Here is a 12,991-nt window from a genome sequence, read left to right as displayed (position 1 = left end):
AGAAGTCTCTGCATGCCTCTTACCATTTTCATTGTCCACCCCATAACCCCTTCGCTTCCTGCTGGGCCATTAAGGGGATGGGGTGACCCGTCCTGACACAGCATTTGGGTTGAAGCCCCACCATGGGGATATATGAAGACCTATTTTTATTATTTTCTATATCCTGATGTTGTTTGCTTTTTGACTACCACTGAGCAGATGTCATCACTGGACTATCCACAGTAACCCCTCGGCCCCCCATAATTTAGAAGCCAGCACTGTGCCTGAGGGATTCCTGTTATTACCGTGATCTCTCAGCCATTACACAGTCTATCCACTTAGCTTTGGGTTCTTCACTCCCGCAGTCCTATTCTCCCCCAGACTTGGGCTGTGGGGCCTAGGACATGCTGTGATTCAGAGAACCGGACACTGGGCAGGTGAAGCAGGGATGAGAGGGGAGTGGCCATATTTGGGCTACTGGGTGGCGTGGCTGTTAGTTCTCCAGACCATGGTGCCTCCATTCGGACCTGTCAGGAATGTTACACAGGGCTGTCGCTGGGTGAATCTGGCTGCTGGGGTCCAAGCCAGGCACAGAACTGGGCCATGCCTAGCAAGTTTAGGGCTGGGATTCGAAGAGGTCCCTTTCTGATGTTCTCACTGTTCCTGGCTACCGTAACAGCACCAGTGGAATCAACTTCTTTGATAAAGTATGGGGCCTTGTGGGGCTCAAGTTTCCTCCAGGGAGAGTCACAGAAACGTGGGGCTGGAAGGGACCCTGAGAGGTCATCTAGTCCAGCCCCCACGCTGAGGCAGGACCAAGTACACCATACCTAGAATGGTCAGGGGCAAAGCTAATCTGCCCTGTGGGCCTGCTCCAGGGAACAGAGCCCCTGCACCTCACGGCACGGACAGATCTCCTAGAGCGCAGGGAGGATGACTGGCAGCATGGTTTGGTCAAGTAAACACAGACACAAGTGGTTTGGTTTGGTTTTTTACTACAGTTACATACAGAAACTATTCAAACAGAACGCAGACCACAAAAGGAACAGAAGAAATCATTCCTGACAGCGTCAGAACCAGCCCTCTCAAACGGTGTTCGAACGTGTAGTGCTCCGGCACTGGGAGGAGGCGAGCGGTAGCAGTAGCCAAGCCAGGGGCTGCACGTGCTCTCTTCCCAACGCTCCTCAGCCCTGACTTGCAGCAGTCCCCGCTAGTCCAGTCCCGAGCCTCCCTGATTCGCCTGCCAATTGTGCCACACTGGGGGGCGGTTCTGCGAGACAAGTGTCCGGAGGCCAGACTGACACCCACCCACCCTCGTCTACTTTGAAAACCAGCTTCAAGCTGAATCCCAGGCTCCAGCGTTGGAATGAACCCGCTCCCCCGCCCCCCGCCCCGCCCGGTCTATCCCCGCTAGATAGAATGAACTAAAGGAACGAGAACACAAATAAAATCAGGCCAATTACAGAGCGGACGTACGATCCTGCAAACAAACCATTAGCTTTTAAATTATTTTAATTCTACATTCACTAGTTAAATAAATTACCCACAGTAAATACTGTAAGGAGGTTTGTGGTCTGCCAGTCTTCAGCCCTGGCATGAAGAGACATGCTACAATCTTTAGTTGTCTAGTCCTGAACTAGACACGTAAGGCTCAGCTACTGTGTATGAATTTTCCAATGTCCAGGAAGGACAGGGTGACCTATGCCAAGGAGTTGAGGGACAAGGGCGAGGAGAGAGAAAACAACTTTGCAAAACATTTGATGATTTAGAATTTTTTGACCATCACACCCAGGAAATCCATTCAGTTGAGTCTGGCTGGCAGCTGGCCAGGACTCCCGGACACAGGAAGGCATTTTAAAACGGCAAACCCAAAGGGAGCAATGGACACAGGTCTTATGGAACGCCATCTCGAGCAGCTGATGGGCAACCCCGGCTGGAGTCCCCACTTTTCCAGGTACTCCCCCTCACTGCAATGTGCTTTTCTCAGGCTAACGCTTCGGTCAGACGTGGATATACAGTTGCTCCTCCCTTCACTTTACACTGGTAGAACTAATACTAATATACAAGAACTTTTGTAATACTGTACAAGGGCCCTGTCTTTTGGCTTCCAAAGAGATTACCTGCTATTGTCTTAGTGAAAACATCCACATCCAGTAACCACAGGGGAAGACTGTGCATTCAGTCCCATTCAGACACAACTTGGTCATGTCACTCCCCAGGCCTGGGCCACAAAGACTGGCCCAGGCTTATGCAAATTTAAGTCTGCATCTGACCAATGATCTCAGTCCCACCTTTCAGAAACGGGGAACACATGGCTACTCCAAAGCACAATTCCTTGTGCTTACAGGAGAGAGGAATCTAGAGGCAAAAAAAGGGGACAGAAACATTCAGTGGCAACAAGCGAAGAGAAGGAAGAGTGGCGGCGGCAACACCTCTTCAATGAAAACCCGCAGACGCATTCATTCAACTAGCATCTGCGAAGGGTGCAGAGGACCGTTCCTGGGAAAGGAAAGGGTTCCACTTTTCCCGTAGCCATCCTTTGAAAACAATGGCCGATATTGAAGGCACGTAGCAAACAGTATGTCAAACAGTAGGACACAAAAGAGCAGGGAGAGATCTACACACAGGGGAGGACCAGATGACAGTAATGGGTCTCTACCTGGACAGGTTTGTTGTGTGCAGTCCATGGCACTGTGCATGCTATTGGGAAGCACCCCATGGGGCAGGAGACGCAGAGTTGCATTAAATCACAGCTGACGGGCTGGATCTCAACTTGCCTTAATAGCGGGAACTCTCCGAGATCGTGCCTGTTTCACTCAAAGTTGCTGTCTGACGACATCTTCTGCTCAACTCATGCAACTATCGCACAGAGAATAACGGAATCTCGTTAAATGTGCAAACTGGAGGTTCCTGCCTGAATCTATAGAAGAGAGTTGCATCAAAAAAATCTGTTCCATCTGAATTCAAGGCCTAATGGAGTTGTCTTTGGAGAGAAGACTAATATTCCAACATTGATTATCCCTGTGTTGCATAAAATGCCTGTGGCTTCCCTTATCTTCATGGGAAAGATGGGCCATGGAGATTACAGGCCTCTGGATGCAGGGCTACACTTTGATCTAAGCAGCAGCGCTGTGCATTGGCAACCATCCTACCCGAGCTGCATCCCTCAATTAAAGAGATGAGGACGGCTGCATTCGTTTTACAGATTAATTAGGTGGGGACCCCAACCCCTGCATAGTAGCAAGTGTGGCACTCAGCTGGGCAAGCCCGCGGGCACCCCCCTTTGACAGCAGCACAGGAAAACTCCACTGCCACTGGGCATCGTCTAAAGCAAAGTGCACAAAACCTGCCAGATTCTTCCCATCAACCCAACGAAGATCAGCAAAGCTACCTCCTGCCATGGGAGCCAGTTACTTGGGACAAGAGTTACCAAATACAAAACAATTGGTCTTCAGAAACTCACCAGCGTTCACCCTACACACTCAGGGAACTGGAGGAACACTCTCAGAGATGAAAACATGGTAACCTGGACTAGTGTGCTAAGATTAGGCCACAAACAAGTTCAGACCTGCAGGATTATACCAGCTTTAAAATCACAGGGGGTGGGATGGGGAAGAGGAGACCTGGTAAAATTATTCTACCCTGAAAAGTTTGCAGGTTGCCACAAATTAATTCTCCTTAGTAGCCCAATGTACTAGAAAATGAGTAAGTCTACAGATAACTTTCTGAAAGGAGAAGCTGGCATGGGGAAAACCCAGCCTGCAAACTACACATGGATCGAAGCGTCAAGAGCCGGTATTAAGAAATATAAAATGAGTCTTTTCTTTTTAGGGGCACGTGGGGGTTGAACAGTTCCAATTGTTTAAAAAGTGAATCATTAAAACAAAGCTGTACAAAGATCTCTGCAGCTGCCCATCCTCTGAGCAGCAGAATGAACAGTCCGGAGGATTTGCCTGAAATTCTCTAGGAGGATCTTCAAAGCTTCCTAATGGAATGACGTCTCTTTGCCATCTCTTGATGGGTTCTCGAGGCTCCTGGGAAAGACGCTCCCCCTGAATTACGCCCCAGGTTGTTCTGAGCTTTCAGGATGGAAGGGGAACTCCTCAGGGACAGGATTTCTTCTGTTGAAGTTAATTTGCAAGCACATGTTTTTCATATGCTCCATTTACTTTGGAAAGATTTTACTGCTTCATTTAGGTCTTGAAGGGAGGGTGAGAACTATGCATGGCTTCAACAGCTCCTATTAATGCAGAACGCCTTTGTGTTTCGATTCTGTGCTTATCAGTAGCCCGTTCCATGCAGCTGTTACTGAAGTTCTACCTCTCGCATGGCTGATGCCAGAATTTGGATTTCTTTGGTCACCGGGTTCAGAAGCAGTTGCCTCAGTAGAAAGCACATGAACATACCAGGCGTATTAGCACACCAGTGGTACTGGTTATAGAGTGATCAATGCCTTCTAGTCTCTACTAAATGGAAAGTGTCAGATGCTGCAGAACATTCCTAAGGTGATCTTTAATGACTAGAAAATACTCACCCTCCTGCCTGTGCAACAGTGGGAAAAGGGCAGTGGTACAAGAGAAATATACCTACCTTGGGCACTGATTAGTTTGCATGGTGGCTTTAACTAAATTCTCATACTCTATTACAAGACTTAACGTAGCAACTCCTTCCAGATAGATGCACTAGGACAGGCAAATCCTTCCTCAACGTGACTCAACTCTTCACTCAAGTGTGAGCCTCTTAGAGCCTTAGAAGAAGACAAGTCTAAGTTTCACAAATGCCAGGGCTGGAAGTCTTCACTTCCCAAAGGTTATAGCCAAGACACTTCTAGATCACTTTTGGTCATTCCAACGATGCTACTCTGAAGATACCTGCCACAGTGTCGGCGTACTCTGCATAAAGTGAGCAGAGGTCTAAGTGTCCATGTAATCCAACAGGACATGCTCTGTCATGCTGACATGTTACCCACATCTGGCCACCCTATGTTATTCTCATGGAGGGTCTGCAGAACATTGGAATCCCCGATACTCCAGTAGGATCAATAATCCGGTGGGTAGCTAGTCCTGTTCAAAACAGTAAGTGTTAACAAGGACAGGTTGAAAGAGCTATTGCTACTCACAGAAGGAAGTAGTGGCCTGTACCAGATTGCACTGGAGTTCTTGCTCCTCGTAAAAAAACAAGCTCTATTCGTGTGGCACTGTCTGAGCCAGTGAGCTACCATACAACAGCCCCCGGTCAGGGGAATTTTTGTTTCCTTGACAAGCCTTTGTGCATTTGACACCAAGGAACAAACTGTGCTACAGATTGAACAACTGCAGGCTGGGACAATGGGAAGACAACTGCAATGCAAGTTCCCTTACCATAACCAGGGGGAAGTCTCAGTCTGCCCCTGGTGTTTGACTCCACTCTAGACTTTTCCAAGCAAGGGACTCTGATCTTGGCCAACTTGTTCTTAATGGCTCCTCCTGAGGGCACCATCTTTCCTGAACTGGCTTCCAACCTATCCTGTAAGTGACTAGATCTCAGGAAACAGCCCTAAATGGAGTCAGCCTCTGGTGATCCCTTCAGTGTTGCTAAACAGAAGACAGGCAACCCTGAGACTGTCCATTTTGAAAAAAACTTACATTCATCATAAAAAAACAGTTCCTCTGAAGTTTTACAAGGTGGTCTGTCCTGCTCTACAGGCACTGTAGTGTTGGGGTCATTCTTAGACACTCAAAACAGCCACCAAATATAGACTGGCCTGTTGCATGCTATTTAGTCTGTCAGTCTAACATGTAGCATGTGACAATAACGAAGAGTAACGGGGCTAACGGGGAAATGGCTCTTTGGTATTTAATCAAAAGAAAGCTACAATAGATGGTATTCCTCTGATGCTACGGAGAAGCCTACGTAAAATGACAGCTTACAATTCTAGCAATCAGTGTTAGACATTTCACACGCCTGGGGCTCTAGGAGCGGAGATTCTGCTCTCAAGGTGAGGGAGGGGAGACGTGAAGGAAGGGGCTGCACCTGTGGCACTAGCTCAGACTCCAACCTCCACACTAGACAGTTACAGCAGCAGCTAATGGAAAGTTATTTTCCTTTGTAAATCTCACATCCATTCCAACTGAGCATTTTGAACACACATCTTTTAACCTGGCAGTAATACCCTTCATTCTATGAAACTCTAGGCCTCTTTAAAAGACATCACTAAGATTTCAAGACACTATTAAGACTATTGACTAGGCTTCATGCTATAAACATTCTCCTATTCCATGGGGCTCAGCAGAAAGACTCATCAAGTTACCAATCAAAGGGCTCGAACTCCCATTGGCCACTGCCTTTCGAAGGGCCAGTGGGAGGTGAGAAAGCTAGGCTGGAAAGCTGACATGATTCAGAATGAAAACCCCGGCAGAAAAAGCTTCATTACTGAAAGTAAAACAGTAATAGCTTCACCGTAGGCAGCATCTGCGAGAGGTTTTCACGATTTACATCATACCCAATCCAGTTAGTCCGTAACAATAAAATGAGATGGCCTGACTTCAATGGGCATATTCACTGGGTGGCTGGGCTTGAACACACGGCATTAATGAGCTTGTGATAGAGTTTTCCTCCACCACCAGTAATACCCCACATTTACATTTCTTAAAAATAGTGTCACGTGAAACATCCCTGTAGATCTCTTCACAATTTGGTGACTGGCTGCACTATCCCTGTCCATAAACATGCTGTATATATTTCATATATAAAAAATATTCTCACACTGTAAAATTGCATAATTACTAGAAGAGCCTGCAACTCGTTTCTTTTTTCTTGTTTCACAAGAAACTCAAGTTTTGGCAAAACTGCAAAGGGACAGAATTTCACCCTGCATTCCGAAAAGTCTGCAAGAATTTAGGTTTGGTTTCTACGTAAGTCCTCATCTTGTCTAGATAAAATCTCAACCTGTGCTATATTGCAGGGCTGGAGGAAGCATGGAACTGTAGAAATGACCTTGGGGTTGTTTCTTCATGATGTGCAATACAAAATGAACTAGAGATACAGTATTTTGTTTGCAGCATTCCAGGGTGGTGTTTGTGGGGGAAGGCAGGAGAGGGGACAATGAACCGTTAGGATCCATTCGCCATTAGCACAGTCCTGACACAAATGCTCCAATAACCACTTCTAAGGTAGTCGAGAACAAGAGCATCTTCGCTTGGGAATTACCAGGAAAGCCCTCTCAGTCCAGGAGGTTCACGTCACAACCCCGTGAGAGATCGTGCGATGCTCAGCGTGTCCGCTTTTCATAATCCTCGCCCTGCATCTTAAACTTCCATTTACAAACCATGCCAATGGTTAACGCCACTGGACCAAAAGGTTGGGGCGAAAGGAACATGGAACGAAGGGTTAGTTTACACACACTATACACACGTGGGGAGTCTGGTTCTTTGGAACGCTTTCATATGTAATGCACTACAGCGCCATCATTTCTCCCCACCTCTATCCTTGTCCCATAGAAGAGTGGAACGTCAGCCCAGCCCGCACAAGTTCCACAAACGCCCCCAAACACCTCATTAGTGTTTTCGGGGGGGAGGGGTCCCCATTTGTTTTATTCTACTGATAAAATAGACAGAGGACCAGACTGCACAAGTAATAATGAACTAGGCTCTCCCAAGCCCTCGATCGCAGCTACACTTGTCTCTGTGCGCCCCACCCCAAAACCAAAACAGGAAACTGAAATGTATCCAGTTCATTCAAGCCACATGCTGCCTGAAGGGAGGGGCCTCCCGTACAGCCCCCCCAACTGCCACATGTAGACTGTGCACTTTACCATGACAACATAACTCCGTCTATTCACAATATACTGAACTGCTTGGATCGCTGTGCCCTCACCACAGCATGCCAAAGAGCTCTCGGTATGCTGCCAGCACCTGCAGGCTTCCCAGCTGTCACCCCCATGTGCCAGTCCTTGGCACGGACCTGGCTCCATTCTTGTCTGTCCCTGGGGAAGATGGGGGAAGGGAAGGGACATGCAGACGTTTGGTTGGGTTTTTTCCTTTTAAAATGATCAAATTACTGTGAAATCACAACGGGCACAGGCAGCCGTACGAGGTAACTATGGTTCAGTGGTGCTTTCTTGGTAACTTCCAGTATAACTCAGCCTTGCCTATTTCTGTATCTGGAATATAAAAAGCCGCAAGTTGATGTTCTTGGCAGCCAGCAGTTTGTTACATTCCACAGAGTCGATGATGGGGAGCGGCACGTACTCCGTCTCATTGTTCTCATTGGTGAAGACGAAGTGATAGATCACGGGGTTGATTTTCACGTCGTCGTAGGGCCCCTTCAGGAGCAGGAAGGAACACTCCATGGGGGAGCTGATCTTGCTTTTCAGAATGAGCTGGAAGGAGAGGGTGCGCTTGCAGGACAGGTTGGGGTTGCGTTCGGAGTCGTTGACGCGGGCCTTTAACACCCAGGTCTGGTTGAGCACGGTGAACCTGGGCGTCTCGTAGTACAGGCGGGTGATGAAGTCATCGGTTCGATAGGGACGGAACTGAACTTCTGCAACACAACAAAAGAGGGCGGGGGAGAAAACACAGACAGACAATTAACCAGAGCAGCTGGCAGCCTGAACAATCGAGCTCAAGTTACCTGTAGTTACTGTGCAGGGCCTTTCTTGACATGGCATAAGGAGGCAATTGGGGTTGGGAGTGACCACTCAAAGCCAGCTAGTGTCAGGAGAAATGGGACTTCTTGGGAAGGAACTCAATGCACTTTAATAGTCCATTGAAAACAGTAAATACAGGAAGCACTTTCAAGATGCATAAAATTGAGGGGAAGGCAAGGGAGAGGGGAGAATAAAATACAAACAAGGTTAATCAAATCCACTGAATACACCACCTTGTAAACATAGGAATTACCAAACTGGGTCGGCCCATCTAGTCTAGCACCCTCTCTCTGACAATGGCTAGAATCAGATGCTTGTGAGGAAGGCTGAAGAAAGCCCATTTGTAGACAGTGAATCCCCAGTCTCTGATGGGTTTAGGTCTGGAGGCTTGAGGGTTTATATGCCATAGATATTTGCATATTTAGTGTAACTGTAGCTATTCTGAGAATCAGTGTCTAATCCTTTTCTGAATTCTTAGCCTCGGTAATATCTTGTGGCAGAGAGTCTCACAAGTCAACTGGTTGTTGTGTAAACAAGAATTTCCCTATATCAGTCTGAATTTGTTGTTACAAGGTAAATGACTCGCTAACATTAGCTTGTGGTGAGTGGGTGGTGCACACAGCACACAATTACAAAGCATCAGTCAGTTGCCTAAGTGGGTCTGACTGATGCAAATGACCTACATGAATTTGGTTATAAACCATGCCATCAAGAATGGCAAGATGGATGGGCCCTTGCCACTTGTTTCTTTGTGATCTGTTGATGGAGAAAGAGCGGGGGAACAGGCAATAAGCATGTAGTGAGAAGGGAAGTGTTGTGGGAAGCTGTAGCTTCCTAGGTATAAAATCTTGGGTATGCCAGAACGGAGGTCTGGAGTGCATAAAAACAAGCATCACACGCAGACAGGATACAGTTCAGATAACAAAGCACTTTTTATTGGGATTATGCATACAAATCTGTAATCAAGGTAATAAGGCACAATTATGCATTACCATAGTGCAAAACCAGAGAACAGGGCATGTGAAACACAGACCTTCAGGCTTCAAAGGTACAGAAAATTCCGGGTTCAGATACATAAAGAAATAACAATACATTGGGTAGAAGTGGTCCAAATTTACTTTTGCAAATGCACTCTAAAATCTGAAATCCAGCCCCCGTTTCAAGGCACAGTCCGCTGTCAGTCCAATAAACTCTTTGCCAGCACACAGACTTTGTCAAATCTATCACTTTTGAACAAGCATATCGTTTCAGTGAAGTCTTTACTGTACAAACCATGGAAGCTCACAGCATAACTACAGGTACAATGAACCTTTGGGTGCAGTTCATACAGGGTTACATATTCTTCAAAGTTTCCAGAAGAATTAGGAAAGCACAGGAGGCCATACCTGGACAAAGGAGGTGAGCAGTTATTCAAGCTACACAGCATTTGTAACTCAGTGATTTGACATACACCATCATTTTACTACAGTAAAAGAGCTCAGAGTCCAGCTGTCTCTTCAGGGATCGAGAGGGGTTATTTCTAACACACAGCTCTACACAGAGAAGACGTTTTCCCTAGGAAGGAACTGCTTTAGGCATAGGGGTGTTATCGCCAGTGTCACGGAGAGCTCCTGAGCAGTGTTAAGCAGCACAGAATGCTGCAGCTTGGCCTCGCTCTCAAAGGTGCCCGCCTGAGCTAACTTATCCAACAGGGCTGGACCCGGAAAGCAGCATCCGGGCAGAGCTTGGGCTATCTCATTCCCTAGGCAACGGTTCTAACTCAGGCTTGTGCTCCAAGGGCAGACGCTACCATGGTGCGCTACAGAACTTTGCTCCCCTCCTCAGCACCAACTACTTACGTGTATCCGCAGGCAGCAATGGATGTAATGCTGGGAAAAACCAGAATCCGGGCTAAGCGCATCAGCTAACAAGACTGCTCCATTTTTCAAGATCTGAGCTCCTAGCACAATCCATTTGCCACACACTGGCCTAGAGAAGTTTCACTAAGGACTCAGCTCCAGATTTAAAAAGCAAAGTCATCAATGCAGCAGGATGCTAGAGTGGCTGTCACTGCAACCACAAAAATCACCTTTCTGCCTCCCGTGGGAGAGGGAAGCAGAGACCTTGAACAGTACGAGGTTATCACACACGTCTGCCTGCAGCTCCCTTCTGGAACAGCAGAGCACCCAGTGCTCCTGAGTGGAGGAGGAAAGCCAGCCGAGACCAGGAGATCTTCCCTCTACGCTTCCCTCTGCGGGGCTGCTAAATCTTTATGGTAAGGGAAATGTGTTTTCCCCACCCACACCCTTCCCCCTCCATACCCTCTTCAGAGATTCTCTTCCATATTATTTGCCTGCAAGTACCTCAAGCACAAACAAATCTTAAAAAGCAATTCTCGGGGCCCGACTTTAGCACTGATGTGCCAACAGAGTAACCAGCTTCCCTGCGTGTTTCATTGTATTTAGTTGTGTCAAAGGTGTTAATTCAAAGTTGATTTTTATCCCTCCTTTCCCCCCCTCCCCACCCTCACAAGTTGCCATTTGAGGTAGACAATAGATAGCTCTGCACTGGGGCTTTTCTTTACCCAAAGGAAAAGCAAGAACAGGAGACACTCAAATCTGAGAAATGACTACGTATTACGAAGAGCTCTCTCCAGGAGATGGATACAAAACCAACAGCACAGAAATCCCCGTGAAAGATAAATTAAGCTTTCTGAATAGCTCACTAAGTGTGTGCCCCAAGAACAGGAACCAGACCGGAATGTGAGGAGCTGTAATTCCCATGCAGTGGGAACGAGAGGCCTATCCCATACGGTCAGTGTGTGTGGGTGGGTCACTTCAGTTATTAATACACTGGACTCCGGCTGGAAGGATGTATCAGATGACAGATAAGGGGTCTGTTAGCTGGATGCTGTCAAATTTCATTTTCACTTGCAGTAAAACAAAGAAACATCACAGGCAACACTGGTTTATATTCTTATTATTCTGGTCTTGTTCGTCAATCCAGTGGATGCAACTACAGCACCTTACCTGCAGCTAGGATGTGGCCTTCCTTCACACTCGACACAAGTGTTGCTCCGTGCACTAGCCATCAAGGGAAGCAGCGCCATAAGAACTGAGGTCAGCTACTGTCCAGAGCCCAAGCACATAACCTGGGAAACAGGGCCCGTCTTCACCAGTTCCGAGGCCCCGGAATCCTGCATTCGCCTCCCGAATCCAAATCCCACCTGACGCCAGGACAATGAACTCTGCTGCTGCTGAGCCAACTCTTAACATGTCTGACCACCCCTCCATCTCCGCCCAGCACCAAGCAAGGAACACAGACACGAGCTAACCCAACTCCAAGAGACAGGGAAGGGTTCTCGGAGAGCACTACTGGGACAGTCTGCTCAGCAAAGCCCAGGCTCTTCTGATCTACAGACCGGCACTGTGCATTACATAAGAAAAACAGGCTTCATCAGTACGTAAATAACAGGAGTGCCAAAAGCAAGACAGTGAAAACACTGGGAGGAGGCTGTGTTTGGCCTGGCTGAGTGATTACCTGTATAGCCAATCTTCTCAAAGCTGAGCAGGCTGAAGATACTGTTATACAGCTGCATTTCTTTTTTATGGGTTTGGTCCATTTCATCCAGAATCTCCATCAGTTCATTCCCAGTCTTTGTGGGGTGAGTGCACTCCGCTTCATGAACTGTCAGTTCATGGTATGGACCCTGCCACGGGCACCCGATCCGCTTGTATCTGCACTGAGTCACCCTGTTACGAAGAGAGCACAAACAGGAGTACTTGCACCACGGAATGACATGCACCAAGGGCAAATGACACTCCAGCAATGAGACCATCAGAATACAGCCTCCGAAAGCAAAACCCGACCAACCTGGTGGAACAGTAACGACATCACCGGCTACCGGAATTCATCACTAAACCTCTGGGCCTCGGCATCCCAGAACCTTCATCCGTGCCAAAGGGGCCTAGGCTTTTACAAGCCAGCATGTTTGGCTGCAGTCATTAATACTCCAACTGAACAGCTGGTCCCAGCAATGGTGTTAGTAACCTAATCTGGGGTGGCATCTTAGTGTGTCACTTGTACAGCACCTGACTCAGTGGGGCCCCTGGGCGCTACTGCAGTATAAATCTTCACCAAGATTTATTGAGCACCTGTCATTTTATGAGATGCCAAAGAACTCCATGGACTGTTTGCAGGGCTCGCTCTTCACCGACCGCTGAAATGCGGCACCTTCTGGGGAGTAGTAAAGTAGCAACTATCCCATACTAGCAATACTCCCCTTTAAAAGCACTCGTGTAAAGTACAGAGCATACAACTGAAGTGACAGGAGGTGCCTTTCGGACTGAATTTGAAATGGAGTTTGAAAAGACGTCAGCGCTGACTCCCTTTTCACTGCAACGAGTG

The 12,991-nt window shown here is 47.5% G+C and overlaps 1 protein-coding gene across 1 annotated transcript in view; it reads right to left on the bottom strand.

Annotated features, from left to right (window-relative positions):
- Positions 1–957: 957 nt before the first annotated feature.
- CYHR1 (cysteine and histidine rich 1) overlaps positions 958–12,991 on the bottom strand; it is an 84,843-nt gene continuing 72,809 nt past the window's right edge. The window contains exons 3-4 of the mRNA XM_034763765.1: positions 12,125–12,336; positions 958–8,499 (exon numbers count right to left, since the gene is read on the bottom strand). Coding sequence (XP_034619656.1) covers positions 8,108–8,499; positions 12,125–12,336 — 604 coding nt within the window. The 3' untranslated portion in view covers positions 958–8,107. The remainder of the gene's footprint in view (positions 8,500–12,124; positions 12,337–12,991) is intronic.

This window comes from Trachemys scripta, chromosome 2 (assembly GCF_013100865.1).
Source record: "Trachemys scripta elegans isolate TJP31775 chromosome 2, CAS_Tse_1.0, whole genome shotgun sequence".
Lineage (NCBI taxonomy): Eukaryota > Metazoa > Chordata > Testudines > Emydidae > Trachemys > Trachemys scripta.
The sequence above is the reverse complement of the archived record's forward strand: the minus strand, read 5'-3'. Positions and strand labels throughout refer to the sequence as shown.